The sequence below is a fragment of the Trachurus japonicus genome, chromosome 16, assembly GCF_045865225.1.
Source record: "Trachurus japonicus isolate A0001 chromosome 16, Traja_1.0".
In the NCBI taxonomy this organism is placed as follows: domain Eukaryota; kingdom Metazoa; phylum Chordata; class Actinopteri; order Carangiformes; family Carangidae; genus Trachurus; species Trachurus japonicus.
In genome coordinates this window covers 32,323,773-32,346,497 of record NC_140922.1, presented here as the reverse complement: position 1 = coordinate 32,346,497, position 22,725 = coordinate 32,323,773, and the positions used below count along the sequence as shown (strand labels likewise).

The 22,725-nt window shown below is 40.7% G+C and overlaps 2 protein-coding genes across 3 annotated transcripts in view; one reads left to right on the top strand and one right to left on the bottom strand.

The window, feature by feature from the left end:
• LOC146972680 (uncharacterized) overlaps positions 1-22,725 on the bottom strand; it is a 98,452-nt gene that overhangs the window by 61,950 nt on the left and 13,777 nt on the right. The gene's annotated exons all lie outside the window — the stretch shown is intronic.
• LOC146972681 (NACHT, LRR and PYD domains-containing protein 3-like) overlaps positions 1-22,725 on the top strand; it is a 57,417-nt gene that overhangs the window by 29,142 nt on the left and 5,550 nt on the right. The window contains exon 4 of one of the 2 annotated variants that reach the window (XM_085803084.1): positions 22,507-22,614. The exons of the other annotated variant lie outside the window; for it this stretch is intronic. Within the exon in view, the coding sequence (XP_085659210.1) occupies positions 22,507-22,614 (108 nt within the window). The remainder of the gene's footprint in view (positions 1-22,506; positions 22,615-22,725) is intronic. 2 annotated transcript variants of the gene reach the window in all.

Here is a 22,725-nt window from a genome sequence, read left to right as displayed (position 1 = left end):
AAAAAGTATAAATAGTTAAAAAGAGAAAAGTAATGCCGATAAAGTTCAAAAGAAGCTGCACGTTTTGATATATGAATTGTTGAAATAGCACAAAGTATGAAGGACTAGAAGAAGACCGTAAAAAGGCGGAAGAAAATGGCCAAACAGAAGAACAATAGTGTGACTGCTTCAGCAGTCACACTAACTAGAAAAAGCATTTCCAAGAATGGAAATGGTGTGACTGCTGACAGCAACTGAACGCTGTTGCAGAATTAGCAAATAGTGCAAGCAGTGATCACCATACAAATGTTTGACCAAGGTCAGAATCGAACCCACAACCTCATGGTCATTAGACTTCCACTCTGCCTCTAGGCCACAGTGCACACACAGTTGCAGAGACTGTTGTCTGTTAACCCTTTAACCCCTATAATATTAAACAGTCCGCCTGGAATTATTTTGTTTTTATAGCTGTAAAAGTGTCATACAATCTGCTATGACTATGTGCTTTTGTCCCTTTTTTCAGGACTACTTCTTCTTTCAACATCTGGCAGTTGTTTTGCTTTACTGTATCATAAAGGTGTTATAACAGGATGTAATAACAGAAAAACACAAAAAACGGAATTGAATTTTTAGAGATTTTTACTGAAAAAGGAACTCAGAATATTCATGAATAAAATAATTTGAAAGTGCAACATGAACAATAAACTGTAAACAAAAAAAAACAACAAGCATGTGAACTTTGGCCCAGCAGTTATTTATTTTAGGCCTCTTTTTTTCAAATTAGTCCAGGCGTTTTTAAGCCTGGTGGTAGTGCAGGAAGCAGTTCCTGTCCAGCTGTAGGCAGAGGCCTACATTGCACTGCTGACACTTCCATGGAGTGCTTTTTTTGCAGACAGAGCACTGCTTCCTCCCCATGCTTGCCCTCTTCCTCTTCTCCATATCACCAGCACAAGTGGGGACAGGAAAGTGCCCTTGACTTGGGGGCTCAGGGCTGTTGGCCAGGGGAACACCGATCAGCTGAGCAGCAAGCTCCTCCTGGAAGGCCTGGCGCGTCTGGGGTTTCTGCTGCCTGCTGCTGCACAGCTCCTTGTGGATTATAAAGCTGTTTGTCACAGCAATGTCCAGAAGATGCTGGAAGACCGTCATGTTCCATCTTCTGGTTTTGCGATGGACGGAATTTGTTCCCAGCATCTGGTCCGATGTGTCCACTCCCCCCATGTACTTATTGTACTCCATCACAGCTGTCGGTCGGGGGATAGGGACCCTCTCCAGATGGCCATCTTCACTCTTTTTCCAGCGTAGCACTGTGTCCCCGCTGTAGACAGAGTGCACAGTGGTACAGAGGGAGACCTCACGTGTGTCCATCCACTTGACATACAAAAGGTACCCGTCCCTGATCCACCGAATGGAGCCTCTTGGGGAATTTTTGTGCAGGGCATTTTCCTGTGTCGATGGAACTCCCACTCTGCCCTGCCTGTAGGTGCCACATGCACCAAATCCCTGCTCTCTCAGGTGTTGGAAGAGGGCAGGGCTGGTGTAGAAGTTGTCACAGTAGACGATATAACCTGAACCGAGGTAGTCTTTGTTCACCAGTGATGCAACGACGTCAAACGACAGCCCCTTCCCTGAAGAAAACCTCGACTTTCCTGTGTACAGCCTAAGGTCAACAGTGTACCCGTTTACATCAGCCAAAACAAAAAATTTCAGTCCCCACTTGGTGGGCTTCGCTTTCATGTACTGTTTGATTGCCAGTCTTGCCTTGGTGGCAACCATCCTCTCATCCACTGACACATGCTGCTTCGGCTGGTAGTTGCTCATGCAGCGATTCCTCAGCATGTCGAGGAGAGGTCTGACACGATGAAGTATGTCGTACTCCTCTGTGCTCCTTTTTTCATCGTTGGCTGCATCATCCTGTGGATCACTGATGTGGAGGTTGGTAGTGATGGCAACGAACCGGTCTCTGGACATCACAGTGGCAGGGAACGCAACATGAAAAATAGTCTTTTTCCTCCAAAAGTCCGTCATTTTAGGGAAGTTGCACACTGCCATGTAGAGCAATAATCCGAGGAACTTTTTCAGTTCTTCAGGGGTAAGCTCTCTCCAGGCAAATCTTTTGCCCTTTGCCCTATTTTTTGCTGCATTTTTGTTGGTATTTACACACAACAGTTGCAGGACCTCATCATCAAAAAAACTGGAAAAGATTTCCTGAGGTGATTGTGCAGTGGTGAGAGGAGGTTGAACACCAGGAATCCTTTTAGGTCTGAACCTTGGAGGTTGAGGGACAGCATTGTCTGGTTCTGCCTCTGTTTTCCAAGCCTGTGGACCATGTGGTGACCGGCTCCGAGGGGTATCACCACCAGCTCCACGGCCTTGCCCACGCACAAGACTTCGGCCTCGACCGCGGCTGGCACAGACCTCTGGTGCTGTCAACGGCCCTTCTCCAGCAGATATCCTAGAAATAAAAGATCAGATCAGATTAATCCCAAAGAAAATTCTAGACAACAGCAGCAGAATAAAAAAAATGACACCAGTATTTAGAATCACAATAAAAGACTGACTACTTCAGTAACATCAATAAATATTAGAATAAGGTAATATACCATATGATATGGAACTAGCAGGATAATATTCATTTGAAACAGCCACTAAGATGTAGTCTTATGTTTTATATTGAATGAGAATATTGAAATGAAGTGCAAAGCAATAGGGAGTGCTGTAATCTGGGTCCAAGGAGAGATATAAAAAAAAAGTGTGGGTTGTAATAAATCAGGTGCTCATCAAGACTAGGAAAGATGTGTAAAATAAATAAAAAAGGGAGCTGGCTCTAGCCAAAAAGGCAGCCTGAGGCACTCTGGATGTAACGTAATAAAAATCCTCTTTTTGACAGGGAAGAGGGGGAGGAGGAGAGAGGAGGCGGAGGAGGGAGGAAGAGGAGGAAAGAGGAGGAGGAGGAGGAGGAGGAAAGAGGAGGAGGAGGAGGGAGGAAGAGGAGGAGGAGGAGGATAGAAGAGGAGTAGGAGGAGGAGGAGAGAGGAGGAGGGAGGAAGAGGAGGAAAGAGGAGGAGGAGGAGGGAGGAAGAGGAGGAAAGAGGAGGAGGAGGAGGGAGGAAGAGGAGGAGGAGGAGGATAGAAGAGGAGTAGGAGGAGGAGGAGAGAGGAGGAGGAGGAGGGAGGAAGAGGAGGAAAGAGGAGGAGGAGGAGGATAGAAGAGGAGTAGGAGGAGGAGGAGAGAGGAGGAGGAGGAGGAGGAGGAGGGAGGAAGAGGAGGAGGGGGAGGAGGAGGAGAGAGGAGGAGAAAGGCTTTTTGGCTAGAGCCAGCTCCCTTTTTTTACACATTGAAATGAAGTCTGGGTTTAGTGAAGCAACCAAGAGAGCGAACAAGCTAACCAGAGCTAACAAGCTAACAAGAAGCAGAGAGAGAAGCAGTAAAAAAGAGACATCAACAGTAAACAAACTTGAATAATCTTCATTACTTACTCAGATTCAGAAGAATCTCCTCCATCCCTGAATCTGATGGGCACTATTTTCTTCCTGGACGATCTCCTCGACATGTCCAATGTCCAATGTGAAAGAAAAAAAAAAACCGGCCGGCAAAAATGACGCCGAAAAAAAAACGGCAAAAATGATGCCGAGAAAAATGGCAAATTACAGCCAAAATACAGCAAACAAGATAAAAAACACAGTTCAAAAAGGCAAAAACACAGCAGAATAACACACAATTACAACACACCACGAAAAACACGCCAAAAATACACTAAAAGTCCAATTCAATATCACCTGTCAAAATATCTCCGTCACACTCTCTCTCTCTCCTCACTCCCTCAACCTTGGATTTTCCCGCGGCTGCTGTGATGCGCTGCACGGCATTACCGTAATGAACAGCATATCACTGAAAAGCGCAAGGCGAGTGCTTTCAGAAACCGTTGGAATCATTTCGATTGCGCATTTCTTTCAAGAGTTACGGTAATTTAAAAAAATGTTGGGAAATTCTGTCGCCGGCGACAGGTTCGCTGTTAAAGGGTTAATGATCTGCACACTGTCAACATCAAGAAAGCTTGAGAGTCAAGCTTGAATGACTTAGAATGAAAATTTCTGTGAATTTCAGGCTGAGAGCAGCAGTTTCAACATGAAGCAAGTTATCAGAAGTCAACAGAGGACAACTGGGAAAATAATTCACTATAATTGTTGTTGAGGCAAGATTTGAACCAGCAACCTTCAGGTCTCCAGACCAGCAAGCTAACCACTAGGCTACAGACAGAGACAGTATGTGAGGGGTAAAGAAAACCTTTGATAAGAGGATCACTGGCTTCTGCTTAAAAAAAAAAGTAAGGAATCGAACCCAAGACCTCATGATCAATAAACCTTTACTCTGCCACTTCGCCACAGAGAGCACAGACATAAGCATGTTTCAGACAGAGTTGTGGAGAATTCTCAGCATTGGGCTGAATGAGAGCAGAGAGCTCCCTGGCTGCATTTAAAAAATATTTAAAATTATTATCTAAGTCTCTTTGCATTTTTGACCAGAATTTTAGCCAGAAGACAAGTGTGGCTACAAAACTGGAGAAAATAATTTGTCTAGAGTTTAATTTGCAGAAAAAGTTAAATATTTGAAAAAGTATAAATAGTTAAAAAGAGAAAAGTAATGCCGATAAAGTTCAAAAAAAGCTGCACGTTTTGATATATGAATTGTTGAAATAGCACAACACCTAACACACTAACCATATGGCCACAGAGAACCTGAGTTACAATGAGCTTTATACTATGAGGAATCAAATGGCGCATTTCCACTAGCACGGTTCGGCTCGGTACGGCACGGCTCGGCGCGCTATTGCGTGTTTCCACTAGCACGCAGTACCTGCAACCGGGTACATTTTTGGTATCACCTCAGCCCTGGTTCCAAGCGAGCCGAAGCGTTACTAAAACGTGACGTCAGCCGACTGCCTTCCACTGATTGGCCGATGAGTGTCGTCACTGGAAGCGACGACCGACAACAGAAATGTTCCTGCTGAAGCCTGTTATTACCAGAGAATTTCTAATATTTAGACTGGCTCTGTTATTACGTGACTTTATTAAGTTTTAATATTTAATATTTTTTCATGCGAGAAAGTAACTGTTTAGATCCCCATGTGCGGTTAGTTTATCCAAACGACGGCTGTTTAGAAGTTTGCCCCGATGTTTTTCGAGTGTGAAGCTCCAGGTCCGAGCAGCGACCGCGACATCACAGAGGCAGCAGCCCGGCTCCTGACGTGCTCCGCCGGCCAGCCTACCACCGTCACCCCGAGGAGAATAGACCGCTAATTAACTTCCCCGGTGGCTTTTAGAGGTTTACCACCGGCTGGTTAAACTCTTAAATGTTGGTCTCATTGATGAAATCTAACAATTGTGGCTGTAGCAGAAGTTTGTTTGTGGTTAGACAGAAGAGCAGCACTGCCTTGGGGTCTGTACGCACAGAAAACACCACATTTACATCAATAAATAAATGTTTTACAATGAACCAGGCCGATCTCAGAGCTGGCAAGACTCTCCGGTAAGGCATATTGAATGGTTAAATGCCGTTAACGGGACGAGAGCAGTCAAAACGGCGGTTTAAAGCTAGCTACAGCGAGGGTAGGTTCACTTCCTGTTTTCAAAGTAAAAGCACCAATTCTATCGTAATGGCTTTCCATATGATAAAAGGCAACGGGTATTTTATTTTGTGAAAATAACCGGAAGTGCGTTGCTCACTACGGCTAGCTTTAGTAACGCCGACTTCGTTGAAACAAAATTGTAAACAGCTGGTATTTTGTCAGATTTTCAACACGTTGGGGATCTAAACGACTACTTTCTCGCCTGAAAATGTTTCAAATGTTGCTAAAGTTATATATTTACAGAGTTTAGAGCGTTGCTCGGCGCCGTGTAAATGACGTCACGGCGGCACTAGTGATACTCAGTTGTAATGGAAACACAACCAAACCGAGCCGAGCCGTGCCGTGCCGAGCCGTACCGAGCCGAACCGTGCTAGTGGAAATGCGCCAAAAGACTGTCCAATGACAGCTGAATAATTGGAATCAAAAGTCAAGCAATGAAGTGAAAAGACTGAGGCAGGAATCGAACCCATGACCATATGATCACTAAACCTTTACTCTGCCACTCGGCTACAGAGAGCACACTGCTTTCAAGACTGTTGTCATTCATTGTAATGTGATGATGTGCTGCAAACTGGTATGAGTAATCAAGGAGATAACAAACACCTGTAACCAATTGAAGGCAGGGGAGGAGAGCAGAATTCAACATAACATAACAAGAATTCTTCCCTTGGATTCGAACCAGTGACCTTAGGGTTGGCAAACATCCACCCTAACCCCTACACTACAGTGTAGCTGTGAAGAAGAGAGGTTGAGACTGTGATGAATGTGAGATTTTTCAATGATACTTAAAATAAAAATAAATGAGTATACATTAGCCACACCAAGTAAGGAGAGGACTTTTTTGTGACCTGTGACTATTTTTTGGTGAATTAAAATGAATTAAAAAGCACTTAACAGCAAGTTACAAAGTTGAGCTCCTTCTCCTGCTGATGTGAAAAAAATGCATTGAGCTGAATGGGAGCAGAGAGCTCCCTGGCTGCATTTAAAAAATATTTAAAATTATTATCTAAGTCTCTTTGCATTTTTGACCAGAATTTTAGCCAGAAGACAAGTGTGGCTACAAAACTGGAGAAAATAATTTGTCTAGAGTTTAATTTGTGGCCGTGCTGACAGTTTAGCCAGAAAAACTCTAGAATGTTTTTTTGCCTCTCTCCACTCTGACACCACTCTGGCTCTGCTCGTTAGACGCAACACACACACATTATAAAGCTGAAAAAAATCAGAAAAAGTTAAATATTTGAAAAAGTATAAATAGTTAAAAAGAGAAAAGTAATGCCGATAAAGTTCAAAAAAAGCTGCACGTTTTGATATATGAATTGTTGAAATAGCACAAAGTATGAAGGACTAGAAGAAGACCGTAAAAAGGCGGAAGAAAATGGCCAAACAGAAGAACAATAGTGTGACTGCTTCAGCAGTCACACTAATAATAACTAGAAAAAACATTTCCAAGAATGGAAATGGTGTGAATGCTGAAGAAATTGTTGAAACAATGCTAAATGAGCTGAAGAAAGAAAGAAAGAAAGAAAGAAAGAAAGAAGAGAGAAAAAAGAAAAGGACAGAAGGAAAGAAAGAAAATCGGAAGGGTAGATGGAGAAAGAAAGAAAGAAAGAACAAAAGGACAGAAAGAAAGAAAAAGACACAGAGAGAAGGGTAGATAGAGAAAGAAAAAGGTAAGAAAAACAGAATAATAGAAGATAAAGAGAATAGAGAATGAATGAAAGAGACAGAGGGGTAGTAAGAAAGAAGTAAAGAAATTGGGGTGGATAAATGAAAGAGAGATATATACAGAGAGCGGTAGAAAGAAAGAAAGAAAGAAAGAAAGAAAGAAAGAAAGAAAGAAAAAGGTTGGAACAAGAGAGAAAAAAGAAAAGGACAGAAGGAAAGAAAGAAAATGGGAAGGGTAGATGGAGGGAGAAAGAAAGAAAGAAAGAAAGAAAGAAAGAAAGAAAGAAAGAAAGAAAAAGACACAGAGAGACGGGTAGATAGAGAAAGACAAAGGAAAAAAAAACAGAAAGATAGAAGATAAAGAGAATAGAGAATGAATGAAAGAGACAGAGGGGTAGTAAGAAAGAAGGAAAGAAATTGGGGTGGATAAATGAAAGAGAGAGATATACGGAGAGCGGTAGAAAGAAAGAAAGAAAGAAATGGGGTAGAAACAAAGAAAGAGAAAAGGAGTAGAAAGAAACAAAGAAGTAAAAAGAAATGGGGTAAAAGAAAGAAAGAAAGAAAGAAAGAAAGAAAGAAAGAAAGAAAGAAAGAAGAAAAAGAGAGAGGGGGATGATAGATAGAACGAAGTAGATGGATGGATGGATGGATGGAGAGGGAAATATAGAAATAAGTTATGTAAAATACAAATGAAGGAGTAAAAGAAGGAAAGAAAGTGAAAAAAGAGACAAAGGGTTTGAAGAGATAGATAGATAGATAGATAGATAGATAGATAGATAGATAGATAGATAGATAGATAGATAGATAGATAGATAGATAGATAGATAGATAGATAGATAGATAGATAGATAGAAGCCTATAGGAGCCTAAATGCTATTTTTAGTTGATTAGTATTTGGATAATAATTTAAGTTTACATCTAAAAAGAGGTTGTTGTTAATTATGATAAAAATAGGTTATTTACATTATTTACAGGTGAACAGTTAATATTAATAAGTTACTATTTAATTCATTTCACTTAAAAATGTGTGGATGTTTAGAGGTTAAAAATTGCGCATGTAACCTTTAATGCGGATTGATACGTGTGTGCGTGATTCACGTGAAGCAGTCAGTCAGGTCAGTCGTCATGGAGTGGAGCCACACAGTTTTTTTTTTACCTCTGCCTTTACCTCTCTGCCTTTACCTCTGCCTTTACCTCTGCATTTACTCAGCATTTTCTAGATATTTTGCTCTGGCCTTTTTTATTTTCATCATGCTGGATTGTATCTTGCTTTATTTTTGGAGTAAACTATGAAAAGGAACGAAAGAACGTGTGGAGTTTTTTGCCTTTGAAGTGGATGTTACGAGGGAGGAGAGCGTCAAGCTCATGGCTTCATTGATTAGGAACCTACAGATAGATAGATAGATAGATTTGACACATGTTAAAAGCTGCATCCTATATCCCAGGCTCCACCTGTAAATAATTGAGAGGCTGATGAATTTGAGCTGAAAACCTGTGTGTGTGTCTGGGTGTGTGAGTCTGACGGTCTCTCTGCCTGCGTGTACATGTGCAGAAAGTAAAACTGTTAAGCGCCACAGAACTCCTCTCTCCCTAATGATCTGATTGATTACACCTGCGTGGCAGCCTGCCCTCAGAAGTTACCATGGCGACTCAACTAACTGCTTACATTATACTGTGTGGAACAGTGTTGTGTTTGTGTGTTTGTCTGTTTGTGTATGTGTGCATGTGTGACTGTGTGTGAGTGTCTGTGTGTGTCTGTCTGTGTGAGTGTGATGCCTGTGTTTGTGCGTGGACATCCTCTGTCAGTCTGGTTTATCATGTGTCTGTGTGGGGCTGTGTTTAAAAACATCTTAACGAGCGGCCAGGCTGCACCTGACCTGTTCTATTAATAGACTTTGATAACGAGCTGGCCCCAACAGCTGGACCAACTGCACACAGAGCAGAGCAGAGCAGAGAGATTTGAGCTCTGTGCAGCTTCCCAAAACAGCCCAGAAAAAGAGAACCGTAAATCTCTTATCAGAATGTGGTCATGACTACTGGGCAAGGAGACCTTCCTGAGCACATTGATGTGAATTAAATGTTTGTAGGGCAAAAACTTTTCTTGCCGTCGCAGGGTAGAAAAGGGGGGCATTTCTGCTTTTCTAAAAAAATCAGCTCCTACTTTTATATTGAAGTGGATGAGCCACTGGAGCGGGTCTAGCTGGACAATTAGGCTCACTGAGACAATTCTGTAAGTCTGTCTGCTGTTTTCAGCACATCAGATGAGAGACGACAAGTGTGGCTACAAACTGGTGAGGAAATCATGTGTCTAGAGTTTAATTTGTGGCCGTGCTGGCAATTTATCCAGAAAAAATCCTGAATGTTTTTTCGATCCCTCTCACTCTAATGATGATGTCACTCACTCTAAGCCCTGCTCGTTAAACGCAATACACAACCATTATAAAGTTGGATTTTGTCGAAAATTTTAATGATTTTAAAACAGCCAAATACCTAAAAACTGTTGAAGATATCAATAAGCTGAGTAATATGTGAATAGATTAAAAGTTTGTCTACAGTTTAAAAGTGAAATGGAGTCTGTGGGAGAAAGTATGCTGAAGTTTTAGAGGTTCAAAGTAGTAAGAAGATTTTAAAAGTTTGAAGATGTTTTCAATGCATTCCTATGGGAAAAAAATTGCAGAAAAAGTTAAATATTTTAAAAAGTATAAATAGTTAAAAAGAGAAAAGTAATGCCGATAAAGTTCAAAAAAAGCTGCACGTTTTGATATATGAATTGTTGAAGTCGCACAAAGTATGAAGGACTAGTTAAAGACCGTAAAAAGGAGGAAAGTAGTAAGAACTAGAAAAAGCATTTCCAAGAATGGAAATGGTGTGACTGCTGATAGCAACTGAACGCTGTTGCAGAATTAGCAAATAGTGCAAGCAGTGATCACCATACAAATGTTTGACCAAGGTCGGAATCGAACCCACAACCTTATGGTCATTAGACTTCCACTCTGCCTCTATGCCACGGTGCACACACAGTTGCAGAGACTGTTGTCTGTTAATGATCTGCACACTGTCAACATCAAGAAAGCTTGAGAGTCAAGCTTGAATGACTTAGAATGAAAATTTCTGTGAATTTCAGGCTGAGAGCAGCAGTTTCAACATGAAGCAAGTTATCAGAAGTCAACAGAGGACAACTGGGAAAATAATTCACTATAATTGTTGTTGAGGCAAGAATTGAACCAGCAACCTTCAGGTCTCCAGACCAGCAAGCTAACCACTAGGCTACAGACAGAGACAGTATGTGAGGGGTAAAGAAAACCTTTGATAAGAGGATCACTGGCTTCTGCTTAAAAAAAAAAGTAAGGAATCGAACCCATGACCTCATAATCAATAAACCTTTACTCTGCCACTTCGCCACAGAGAGCACAGACATAAGCATGTTTCAGACAGAGTTGTGGAGAATTCTCAGCATTGGGCTGAATGAGAGCAGAGAGCTCCCTGGCTGCATTTAAAAAATATTTAAAATTATTATCTAAGTCTCTTTGCATTTTTGACCAGAATTTTAGCCAGAAGACAAGTGTGGCTACAAAACTGGAGAAAATAATTTGTCTAGAGTTTAATTTGCAGAAAAAGTTAAATATTTGAAAAAGTATAAATAGTTAAAAAGAGAAAAGTAACGCCGATAAAGTTCAAAAAAAGCTGCACGTTTTGATATATGAATTGTTGAAATAGCACAACACCTAACACACTAACCATATGGCCACAGAGAACCTGAGTTACAATGAGCTTTATACTATGAGGAATCAAAGACTGTCCAATGACAGCTGAATAATTGGAATCAAAAGTCAAGCAATGATGTGAAATGACTGAGGCAGGAATCGAACCCGTGACCATATGATCACTAAACCTTTACTCTGCCACTCGGCTACAGAGAGCACACTGCTTTCAAGACTGTTGTCATTCATTGTAATGTGATGATGTGCTGCAAACTGGTACGAGTAATCAAGGAGATAACAAACACCTGTAACCAATTGAAGGCGGGGGAGGAGAGCAGAATTCAACATAACATAACAAGAATTCTTCCCTTGGATTCGAACCAGTGATCTTAGGGTTGGCAGGCAGTTACCCTACCCCCTACACTACAGTGGAGTTGTCAAGAAGAGAGGTTGAGACTTTGATGAATGTGAGATTTTTCAATGATGCTTAAAACAAAAATAAATTAATATAAATTAGCCACACCAAATAAGAAGAGGACTTTTTTGTGACCTGTGACTATTTTTTGGTGAATTAAAATGAATTAAAAAGCACTTAACAGCAAGTTACAAAGTTGAGCTCCTTCTCCTGCTGATGTGAAAAAAATGCATTGAGCTTAATGAGAGCAGAGAGCTCCCTGGCTGCATTTAAAAAATATTTAAAATTATTATCTAAGTCTCTTTGCATTTTTGACCAGAATTTTAGCCAGAAGACAAGTGTGGCTACAAAACTGGAGAAAATAATTTGTCTAGAGTTTAATTTGTGGCCATGCTGACAGTTTAGCCAGAAAAACTCTAGAATGTTTTTTTGCCTCTCTACACTCTGACACCACTCTGGCTCTGCTCGTTAGACGCAATACACACACATTATAAAGCTGAAAAAAATCAGAAAAAGTTAAATATTTGAAAAAGTATAAATAGTTAAAAAGAGAAAAGTAATGCCGATAAAGTTCAAAAGAAGCTGCACGTTTTGATATATGAATTGTTGAAATAGCACAAAGTATGAAGGACTAGAAGAAGACCGTAAAAAGGCGGAAGAAAATGGCCAAACAGAAGAACAATAGTGTGACTGCTTCAGCAGTCACACTAACTAGAAAATTTCCTCTCGGGAAATTTTGAATGGGCCACGGGAGCTACTGCGGGTTGTGCCATCTCTGTCAACATGGGAATCAAACCCACGATCTTAAGGTCAAGACAGAGCTGATCAGACAGACACATGATCATCTTTCTATAAGCACTGATATGGAGGAGCTGTAACCACATTAGGTTACCTGTGTGTGTGTGTGTGTGTGTGTGTGTGTGTGTGTGTGTGTGTGACACCAACAAGGTTTAACTTTAAAACCAGATTAAATCATGGTTTAAGTTTAAATTCTGTTGCACGTTAACTGTGTTTTAATCACATGAAGGTGTGTGTGTATTTGTGTGTGTGTGTGTGTGACTGTAATCACATGAAGCTGGCTCTAGAGTCTGTGTGTGTGTGTGTGTGTGTGTGTGTGTGTGTGTGTGTGTGTGTGTGTGTGTGTGTGTGTGTGTGTGTGTGTGTGTGACTGTAATCACATGAAGCTGGCTCTAGAGTCTGTGTGTGTGTGTGTGTGTGACTGACTTGACACATAGTTAGTTAGTAGCTGCATCCTGTGTCAGTCTGATTTAGCTGTGTCTGTGTTTATAAACATTTAAACGAGCGCCAGGTGGATTGTTTATGAAGTTAACGAGCTCTGGCCTGAGGATCAAAGAGGTTACCACGGCGATAGGGGCCCCCGCAGGCTGAGACAGACAGAAACGTGGAGAAAAACAGCCATTTTCTGCCTCTAAACCGGCCTCACAATTAGGCTTAGCATGACAAAACGGTAACTCCTATCAGAACAAAACACAGATCAACGTTGCTCTAAGGACTTACTGAAAATTTCGGTACGATTTGGTGTTTCTACAGTAAATATTTTGGCGACGCTGGCAGTTTTAAAACATCAGGCCGTTCTGCTCCTCTCAGAAAATATTTGTATTGGACTCAATGAGGAGCAGGGACAGACGTGGCCGCACTCAGAGGCTGATTCTGTAAGTTCTGTAAGTCTCTCTGATATTTTGAGCACATGACATGAGAGATAACAAGTTTGTCTTACAAATTCTGAAAAAATTATGTCTGTAGAGTGTAAATTGTGGCCGTGGTGGCAATTTATCCAGAAAAAATACAGAATGTTTCTTCACTCTCTCCCACTCTAACCGATGATGTCACGCACTCTGACACGAACATTCCATGCAATACACACCCATTATAAACTCATAATTTCTCCAAAAATGATCATGGTCATTGATCAGGGATTGATCAAAAACTATATGACCTATCAAAACGTGGAGTAATACGACAATACACAAGACTTGTGTCTACTGTTTAAAGTTTAAATGGAGTCTCTAGGTGAAAGTATGCCTGAGCAGTAGACGTTTGTTAAACTCCAATGATTGGTCTTTTTCGCTCTTTTTTTCCCGTCCGTCCCATTGACTTACATGCAAAATTTTGCGTAGTTTTTCGCGACTTACGTCGCGAATAATTCGTACACTGTTGAGAAAAGTAATAGCACACTGATCCCGATCAGGACGCACATTTTGATATATAATTTGTCCTGCAACTCTTCGAGTTGCAGGACTAGTAGCGGACCGAAGTCTGGCCGGAAGATGAAGGAGAAACTAGAAAAGGCATTTCCAAGAATGGAAATGGTGTGACTGCTGACAGCACCTGAATGCTGTTGCAGAATTAGCAAATAGTGCAAGCCGTGATCACCATACAAATGTTTGACCAAGGTCGGAATCGAACCCACAACCTCATGGTCAATAGACTTCCACTCTGCCTCTAGGCCACAGTGCACACACAGTTGCAGAGACTGTTGTCTGTTAATGATCTGCACACTGTCAACATCAAGAAAGCTTGAGAGTCAAGCTTGAATGACTTAGAATGAAAATGTCTGTGAATTTCAGGCTGAGCACTAACCATATGGCCACAGAGAACCTGAGTTACAATGAGCTTTATACTATGAGGAATCAAAGACTGTCCAATGACAGCTGAATAATTGGAATCAAAAGTCAAGCAATGAAGTGAAAAGACTGAGGCAGGAATCGAACCCATGACCATATGATCACTAAACCTTTACTCTGCCACTCGGCTACAGAGAGCACACTGCTTTCAAAACTGTTGTCATTCATTGTAATGTGATGATGTGCTGCAAACTGGTATGAGTAATCAAGGAGATAACAAACACCTGTAACCAATTGAAGGCGGGGGAGGAGAGCAGAATTCAACATAACATAACAAGAGTTCTTCCCTTGGATTCGAACCAGTGACCTTAGGGTTGGCAAACATCCACCCTAACCCCTACACTACAGTGGAGTTGTGAAGAAGAGAGGTTGAGACTTTGATGAATGTGAGATTTTTTGTGAAAAAGTTAAATATTTTAAAAAGTATAAATAGTTAAAAAGAGAAAAGTAATGCCGATAAAGTTCAAAAAAAGCTGCACGTTTTGATATATGAATTGTTGAAATAGCACAAAGTATGAAGGACTAGAAGAAGACCGTAAAAAGGCGGAAGAAAATGGCCAAACAGAAGAACAATAGTGTGACTGCTTCAGCAGTCACACTAACTAGAAAAAGCATTTCCAAGAATGGAAATGGTGTGACTGCTGACAGCAACTGAACGCTGTTGCAGAATTAGCAAATAGTGCAAGCTGTGATCACCATACAAATGTTTGACCAAGGTCAGAATCGAACCCACATCCTCATGGTCAATAGACTTCCACTCTGCCTCTAGGCCACAGTGCACACACAGTTGCAGAGACTGTTGTCTGTTAATGATCTGCACACTGTCAACATCAAGAAAGCTTGAGAGTCAAGCCTTAATGACTTAGAATGAAAATGTCTGTGAATTTCAGGCTGAGCACTAACCATATGGCCACAGAGAACCTGAGTTACAATGAGCTTTATACTATGAGGAATCAAAGACTGTCCAATGACAGCTGAATAATTGGAATCAAAAGTCAAGCAATGAAGTGAAAAGACTGAGGCAGGAATCGAACCCATGACCATATGATCACTAAACCTTTACTCTGCCACTCGGCTACAGAGAGCACACTGCTTTCAAAACTGTTGTCATTCATTGTAATGTGATGATGTGCTGCAAACTGGTATGAGTAATCAAGGAGATAACAAACACCTGTAACCAATTGAAGGCAGGGGAGGAGAGCAGAATTCAACATAACATAACAAGAGTTCTTCCCTTGGATTCGAACCAGTGACCTTAGGGTTGGCAAGCATCCACTCTAACCCCTACACTACAGTGGAGTTATGAAGAAGAGAGGTTGAGACTTTGATGAATGTGAGATTTTTTGTGAAAAAGTTGAATATTTGAAAAAGTATAAATAGTTAAAAAGAGAAAAGTAATGCCGATAAAGTTCAAAAGAAGCTGCACGTTTTGATATATGAATTGTTGAAATAGCACAAAGTATGAAGGACTAGAAGAAGACCGTAAAAAGGCGGAAGAAAATGGCCAAACAGAAGAACAATAGTGTGACTGCTTCAGCAGTCACACTAACTAGAAAAAGCATTTCCAAGAATGGAAATGGTGTGACTGCTGATAGCAACTGAACGCTGTTGCAGAATTAGCAAATAGTGCAAGCTGTGATCACCATACAAATGTTTGACCAAGGTCGGAATCGAACCCACAACCTCATGGTCACTAGACTTCCACTCTGCCTCTAGGCCACAGTGCACACACTGTTGCAGAGACTGTTGTCTGTTGATGAGCTGCACTCTGTCAACATCAAGAAAGCTTGAGAGTCAAGCTTGAATGACTTAGAATGAAAATTTCTGTGAATTTCAGGCTGAGAGCAGCAGTTTCAACATGAAGCAAGTTATCAGAAGTCAACAGAGGACAACTGGGAAAATAATTCACTATAATTGTTGTTGAGGCAAGATTTGAACCAGCAACCTTCAGGTCTCCAGACCAGCAAGCTAACCACTAGGCTACAGACAGAGACAGTATGTAAGGGGTATATATATATATGAATTGATGAAATAGCACAACACCTAACACACTAACCATATGGCCACAGAGAACCTGAGTTACAATGAGCTTTATACTATGAGGAATCAAAGACTGTCCAATGACAGCTGAATAATTGGAATCAAAAGTCAAGCAATGATGTGAAATGACTGAGGCAGGAATCGAACCCGTGACCATATGATCACTAAACCTTTACTCTGCCACTCGGCTACAGAGAGCACACTGCTTTCAAGACTGTTGTCATTCATTGTAATGTGATGATGTGCTGCAAACTGGTACGAGTAATCAAGGAGATAACAAACACCTGTAACCAATTGAAGGCGGGGGAGGAGAGCAGAATTCAACATAACATAACAAGAATTCTTCTGTTGGATTCGAACCAGTGACCTTAGGGTTGGCAGGCAGTTACCCTACCCCCTACACTACAGTGGAGTTGTGGAGAAGAGAGGTTGAGACTTTGATGAATGTGAGATTTTTTGTGAAAAAGTTAAATATTTGAAAAAGTATAAATAGTTAAAAAGAGAAAAGTAATGCCGATAAAGTTCAAAAAAAGCTGCACGTTTTGATATATGAATTGTTGAAATAGCACAAAGTATGAAGGACTAGAAGAAGACCGTAAAAAGGCGGAAGAAAATGGCCAAACAGAAGAACAATAGTGTGACTGCTTCAGCAGTCACACTAAATAGAACTAGAAAAAGCATTTCCAAGAATGGAAATGGTGTGACTGCTGATAGCAACTGAACGCTGTTGCAGAATTAGCAAATAGTGCAAGCAGTGATCACCATACAAATGGTTGACCAAGGTCAGAATCGAACCCACAACCTCATGGTCATTAGACTTCCACTCTGCCTCTAGGCCACAGTGCACACACAGTTGCAGAGACTGTTGTCTGTTAATGATCTGCACACTGTCTCACTCTGACATCAAGAAAGCTTGAGAGTCAAGCTTGAATGACTTAGAATGAAAATTTCTGTGAATTTCAGGCTGAGAGCAGCAGTTTCAACATGAAGCAAGTTATCAGAAGTCAACAGAGGACAACTGGGAAAATAATTCACTATAATTGTTGTTGAGGCAAGATTTGAACTAGCAACCTTCAGGTCTCCAGACCAGCAAGCTAACCACTAGGCTACAGACAGAGACAGTATGTGAGGGGTAAAGAAAACCTTTGATAAGAGGATCACTGGCTTCTGCTTAAAAAAAAAAGTAAGGAATCGAACCCATGACCTCATGATCAATAAACCTTTACTCTGCCACTTCGCCACAGAGAGCACAGACATAAGCATGTTTCAGACAGAGTTGTGGAGAATTCTCAGCATTGGGCTGAATGAGAGCAGAGAGCTCCCTGGCTGCATTTAAAAAATATTTAAAATTATTATCTAAGTCTCTTTGCATTTTTGACCAGAATTTTAGCCAGAAGACAAGTGTGGCTACAAAACTGGAGAAAATAATTTGTCTAGAGTTTAATTTGCAGAAAAAGTTAAATATTTGAAAAAGTATAAATAGTTAAAAAGAGAAAAGTAATGCCGATAAAGTTCAAAAAAAGCTGCACGTTTTGATATATGAATTGTTGAAATAGCACAACACCTAACACACTAACCATATGGCCACAGAGAACCTGAGTTACAATGAGCTTTATACTATGAGGAATCAAAGACTGTCCAATGACAGCTGAATAATTGGAATCAAAAGTCAAGCAATGAAGTGAAAAGACTGAGGCCGGAATCGAACCCATGACCATATGATCACTAAACCTTTACTCTGCCACTCGGCTACAGAGAGCACATGCTTTCAAAACTGTTGTCATTCATTGTAATGTGATGATGTGCTGCAAACTGGTATGAGTAATCAAGGAGATAACAAACACCTGTAACCAATTGAAGGCGGGGGAGGAGAGCAGAATTCAACATAACATAACAAGAGTTCTTCCCTTGGATTCGAACCAGTGACCTTAGGGTTGGCAGGCAGTTACCCTAACCCCTACACTACAGCGGAGTTGTGAAGAAGAGAGGTTGAGACTTTGATGAATGTGAGATTTTTTGTGAAAAAGTTAAATATTTGAAAAAGTATAAATAGTTAAAAAGAGAAAAGTAATGCCGATAAAGTTCAAAAAAAGCTGCACGTTTTGATATATGAATTGTTGAAATAGCACAAAGTATGAAGGACTAGAAGAAGACCGTAAAAAGGCGGAAGAAAATGGCCAAACAGAAGAACAATAGTGTGACTGCTTCAGCAGTCACACTAATAACTAGGAAAAAATCCACACAATAACAGTAGTGCCCGGGCTTTGCCCGGGCACTGGTCCCTGCAGCTATTTCATAGCTGTTGGGACCAGTGCCCGGTGCGATTGCCCGCGGCCCTAATAAAACAGGTCAAATACAATTTCCTGGCAACAACATAATAAAACCACCAGAGAAATAAAATTGGACTTAAAATTATAAAATCACCCACCCACAACAAAGTAATCACACAATAATGATAAAACAAAATTAAGAGAAGGCTAATCGGTAAAAGTGAGTTTTAAGAAGAGATTTAAAAGAAGCCACTGAGCTCGCCTGCCTGAGATCGCCAGGCAGGGTGTTCCACAGCTGTGGAGCACGGACAGCAAAGGCCCAGTCACCTTTAGTGACAAGGCAGGACCTCGGAACCGTAAGCAGGGCAGCACCGGCGGATCTCAGGCAGCGGTCAGGCTCGTATGGTAAAAGCAAATCAGGGATGTAGGCAGGAGCTTGGCCATCCAGGGCTTTAAAAACAATTAGTAAAATTTTAAAATCAATTCTAAAACTCACGGGCAGCCAGTGGAGAGTGGCAAGGGTTGGAGTTATGTGGTCACTTCTCTTACTACCTGTTAAAAGCCTGGCAGCTGCATTTTGAATGAGTTGCAGTCTGCGGATGTTTCCCTTACTGATCCCAGCGTACAGAGCGTTACAGTAATCAAGTCTAGATGATATAAAAGCATGGACAACCTTCTGCAAGTCTGCGGAAGAGAGGAAGGAGCGGATCCTCGTTAGCTGTCTCAGCTGCCCAAAACAGGATTGAACTACCTTTGTTACTTGTGGACTTGTGAAGAAGATTACTATTCGATGATTTCAGAGTCCTGGTGGGCTTATATTCAGTGACCATACACTGACCCACAACATGGGGAGGGGGCTAAACCATCCATAGACTTAAAAGGCATCCAATCAAGATTCTAAACTGCAATTAAAGTATAGGTAAACCACAATTTAAGGCCGTTCTGTGGACTGCTTCTAGTCCTACATACTTTGTGCTATTTCAACAATTAAAATTTCAAATTGTGTCCTATTAGAAATACATTGGAACGGTCTTCAAACTCTGAAACTACTGGTCCTACTTTGAACCTCATTTGCTTCCACATACTTTCACCTACAGACTTCATTCAAATTCTGAGCTGTAGACAAACTTCTAATGTATTCATCCTGTGTACAACTTTTTCATAGCTTGTACCGTTTTAGAGATAAATCCTTTAAAAGCACATGAGGATTTCTGACAAATTTCACACTTTTCAATGAGTGTGTATGGGGTTGGGTCAGAGTGGGTGACATCATCGTAGAGTGCAGGAGATCCAAAAAAGTGACTGGAACTTTTCTTCTGAAACTGCCAGCAAAGCTACAAATGACACTCTACACAAATGATTTTGGAAACAGTTTGTAGCCACACTTGTCTTCTGTCTCACAATGCCGTCAAAAATGCACAGAGACTCAGAGAATAACTTAAAATATTTTTTAAATGCAGCCTGGGTGCTCTCTCTCTGCCATTCAGCCCAATGCAATTTTTTTCACAGCAGAGTAGCAGGAGCTCAACTTTTTAATTCACTGGAATGGGCATTATACTTTGTTTGATTTCATCAAAAAATAGTCACAAGTCACAAAAAAGTCCTACTTGTTGTGGCTCATTTCTACTCTTTTCTTTTTTTTTAAGCATCATTGAAAAATCTCACATTCATGAAAGTCTCAACCTCTCTTCTCCACAACTCCACTGTAATGTAGTAGGTAAGGTGGTCGCTTGCCAACCCCAAGGTCACTGGTTCGAATCCAAGGGAAGCACTCTTGTTGTTCTCTGTTAAGAGACTCATTAATTGCTTGTGCCACAGTTTGCAGCACATCATCACATTACAATCAATGACAACATGCTTATGTATGTGCAAAAGGTTGATTGATCATGAGGTCATGGGTTCGATTCCTGCCTCATTCATGTCGTACTTTCTGCTAGAGACTTCATTCAAATTCTGATCTGTAGACAAACTTCTAATGGCTCATTCATACTCTTTTTTTTTTTTTGTAAGCATCATTGAAAAATCTCACATTCATCAAAGTCTCAACCTCTCTTCAGAAGTCAGTGAGCCTCTTATACAGGGATTTATTTTACCTTTCTCTCATTGAATGTAACTATGGTGAAGTGGTTATATCACTGGGCTGATGTACTGAAGGTTGCAGGTTCAAATCCAGCCCTGACCACTTTGTTAGTGAATCATTCCCCCAGTCTTCTGTTGATTTCTGATAACTTGCTCCTTGTTTAAACTGTGTAAACTACAGCTGCATTGGCCAGTGTTTGAATTCTGCATGTTTTATCTCCCTCTGTGGTTGAGAGGTTAGTTTGCTGGGTTGCCAATCATGAGGTCCAGGGTTGTGGACATGTTTCTTGTTTATACTACTGCTCTAAGATTTAAATGCACTGGAGCAGCAGAGAAAAGCAAAGCTCTTGAATGATTTGTATCCATCATTTCTTGTCCTGCGCTGCCCACTATTGGATGTCACTGACAGAATTAACCTCCCCTCCCCCGCCTTCAATTGGTTACAGGTGTTTGTTATCTCCTTGATTACTCATACCAGTTTGCAGCACATCATCACATTACAATGAATGACAACAGTCTTGAAAGCACTGTGCTCTCTGTAGCCGAGTGGCAGAGTAAAGGTTTAGTGATCATGAGGTCATGGGTTTGATTCCTACCTCAGTCATTTCACATCATTGCTTGACTTTTGATTCCAATTATTCAGCTGTCATTGGACAGTCTTTGATTCCTCATAGTATAAAGCTCATTGTAACTCAGGTCCTCTGTGGCCATATGGTTAGTGTGTTAGGTTACCACTCATAGAGTTATGGGTTCAATTCCTTCCTTGGACATGTTTCTTGTATGCCATTCCGCATGTCTTTGTCAATTTATTCTGCTAATTCAGCATGGTTCAGCATTGGGTTTCAGCATTCACACGCATTTTCCGTTAGGAAATGCTGTTTCTAGTTGTTCTATGTTATTGATTGACAAACAGGATAATCTTGAGAAGTGTAGATGTAGATATTCAGTAAAGTGGTATGGAAGTAAAATCCATGGTAACACAAGAGGGATTTAATTATTAACTGTATAAAACCAGAATCATATGATCTGCTTGGACTTTGTGCAATAAGTCATAAAAGAGCATCAGTGTCTGGGGAGTTTTCTTTATTACAATCTCATTTGGTGGAAAACAAAAGGACATTTGAAAGCTGAGCGCCGTACATCTGAAGAAACAAAATACGAACTTCAGCTTTGAGGTACGTCCATTTTTTTTTTGTTAACAACATTTTAAAGGAATAAAAAAGTACATTTAACTCATTACTTGTTTTAAAGTGCAATGTTCACTTACTTTCTAGATAATTATGTGGTTTTCAAAACTTGTGATCACTCACAGTGATCATAATACACAGTGACCTCAGACAGTGTTGTTTTGTTTTAAAATAAGACTTTTAAATTTTGGGCATGGATGGACTATAATCGTCCATTATTCTACACCTGTAAAGACAATGTTAAAACATGTTTTCCAACAGTTTCCAATCTGTATGTGTATGTGGTTTCATCGTCTAAAGGTTTGAGTCCCAACATGAGTCAGTGTGAGGATAAAGGTGGAGGAGGAGAGGGAGATGCTCCTCTACCTGAAGATCAGGAGAACCAGAGTGAAGCTCACAGGTAAGATCAGTATGTCCACCTGTCCTCAAGGACGCAATTCAGAAAAGTCTGTGTTCAACTCCAGGAACAGATATTTCTGTCTTGCTTTATTTAAGAAAACCTCACAAAGTACATCTCTGTTTTTAAGTTCTATCCGGCCGCAGCTAAAGGACAAGGTGACATGTGATACAGTATTATAAATATGTAGGTGCTTTCATTATATTGACATGAACTGGCTCACTGCCCAGAGTAAAACCAGTAGGGAGAACACACTGAAGGTCCACAGTCAGAAGGATATGAAAAGTTTTTTACCAATAAAACAAGTAAATAAGTAGCAGATGTTCAGAGGTCAAGTGTTTAAATTGAAGAATGAATGTGTTGTTCTGCCACGATTGCTGTGTCACCTTCCAGGCTCAGAGATGGAGTAAGTGCACATTTGTGAAAAGCAGTAAAGTGTCTGTTTACAGTGACATTTACTTGTTTCTTTTATATCTTGTGTTGATCGACCATTTCTTTCAGTTCTGAGCAGAAAAGATCAGTTTCTCCTTCACCAAGCTCTGTGTCCATGAGGAGCAACACATCCAAGGAATTGCACCCTATTTTCAAAGAGGAAGATCCATCTTCAAAGTAAGTCAAGAGAACATGTTTTAGCACTAATTCCCAATGGAATGGAATTATGATCATTTTACTCATTCAAACAATACATTATGTAAAATTATCATTACCACACACATTTAT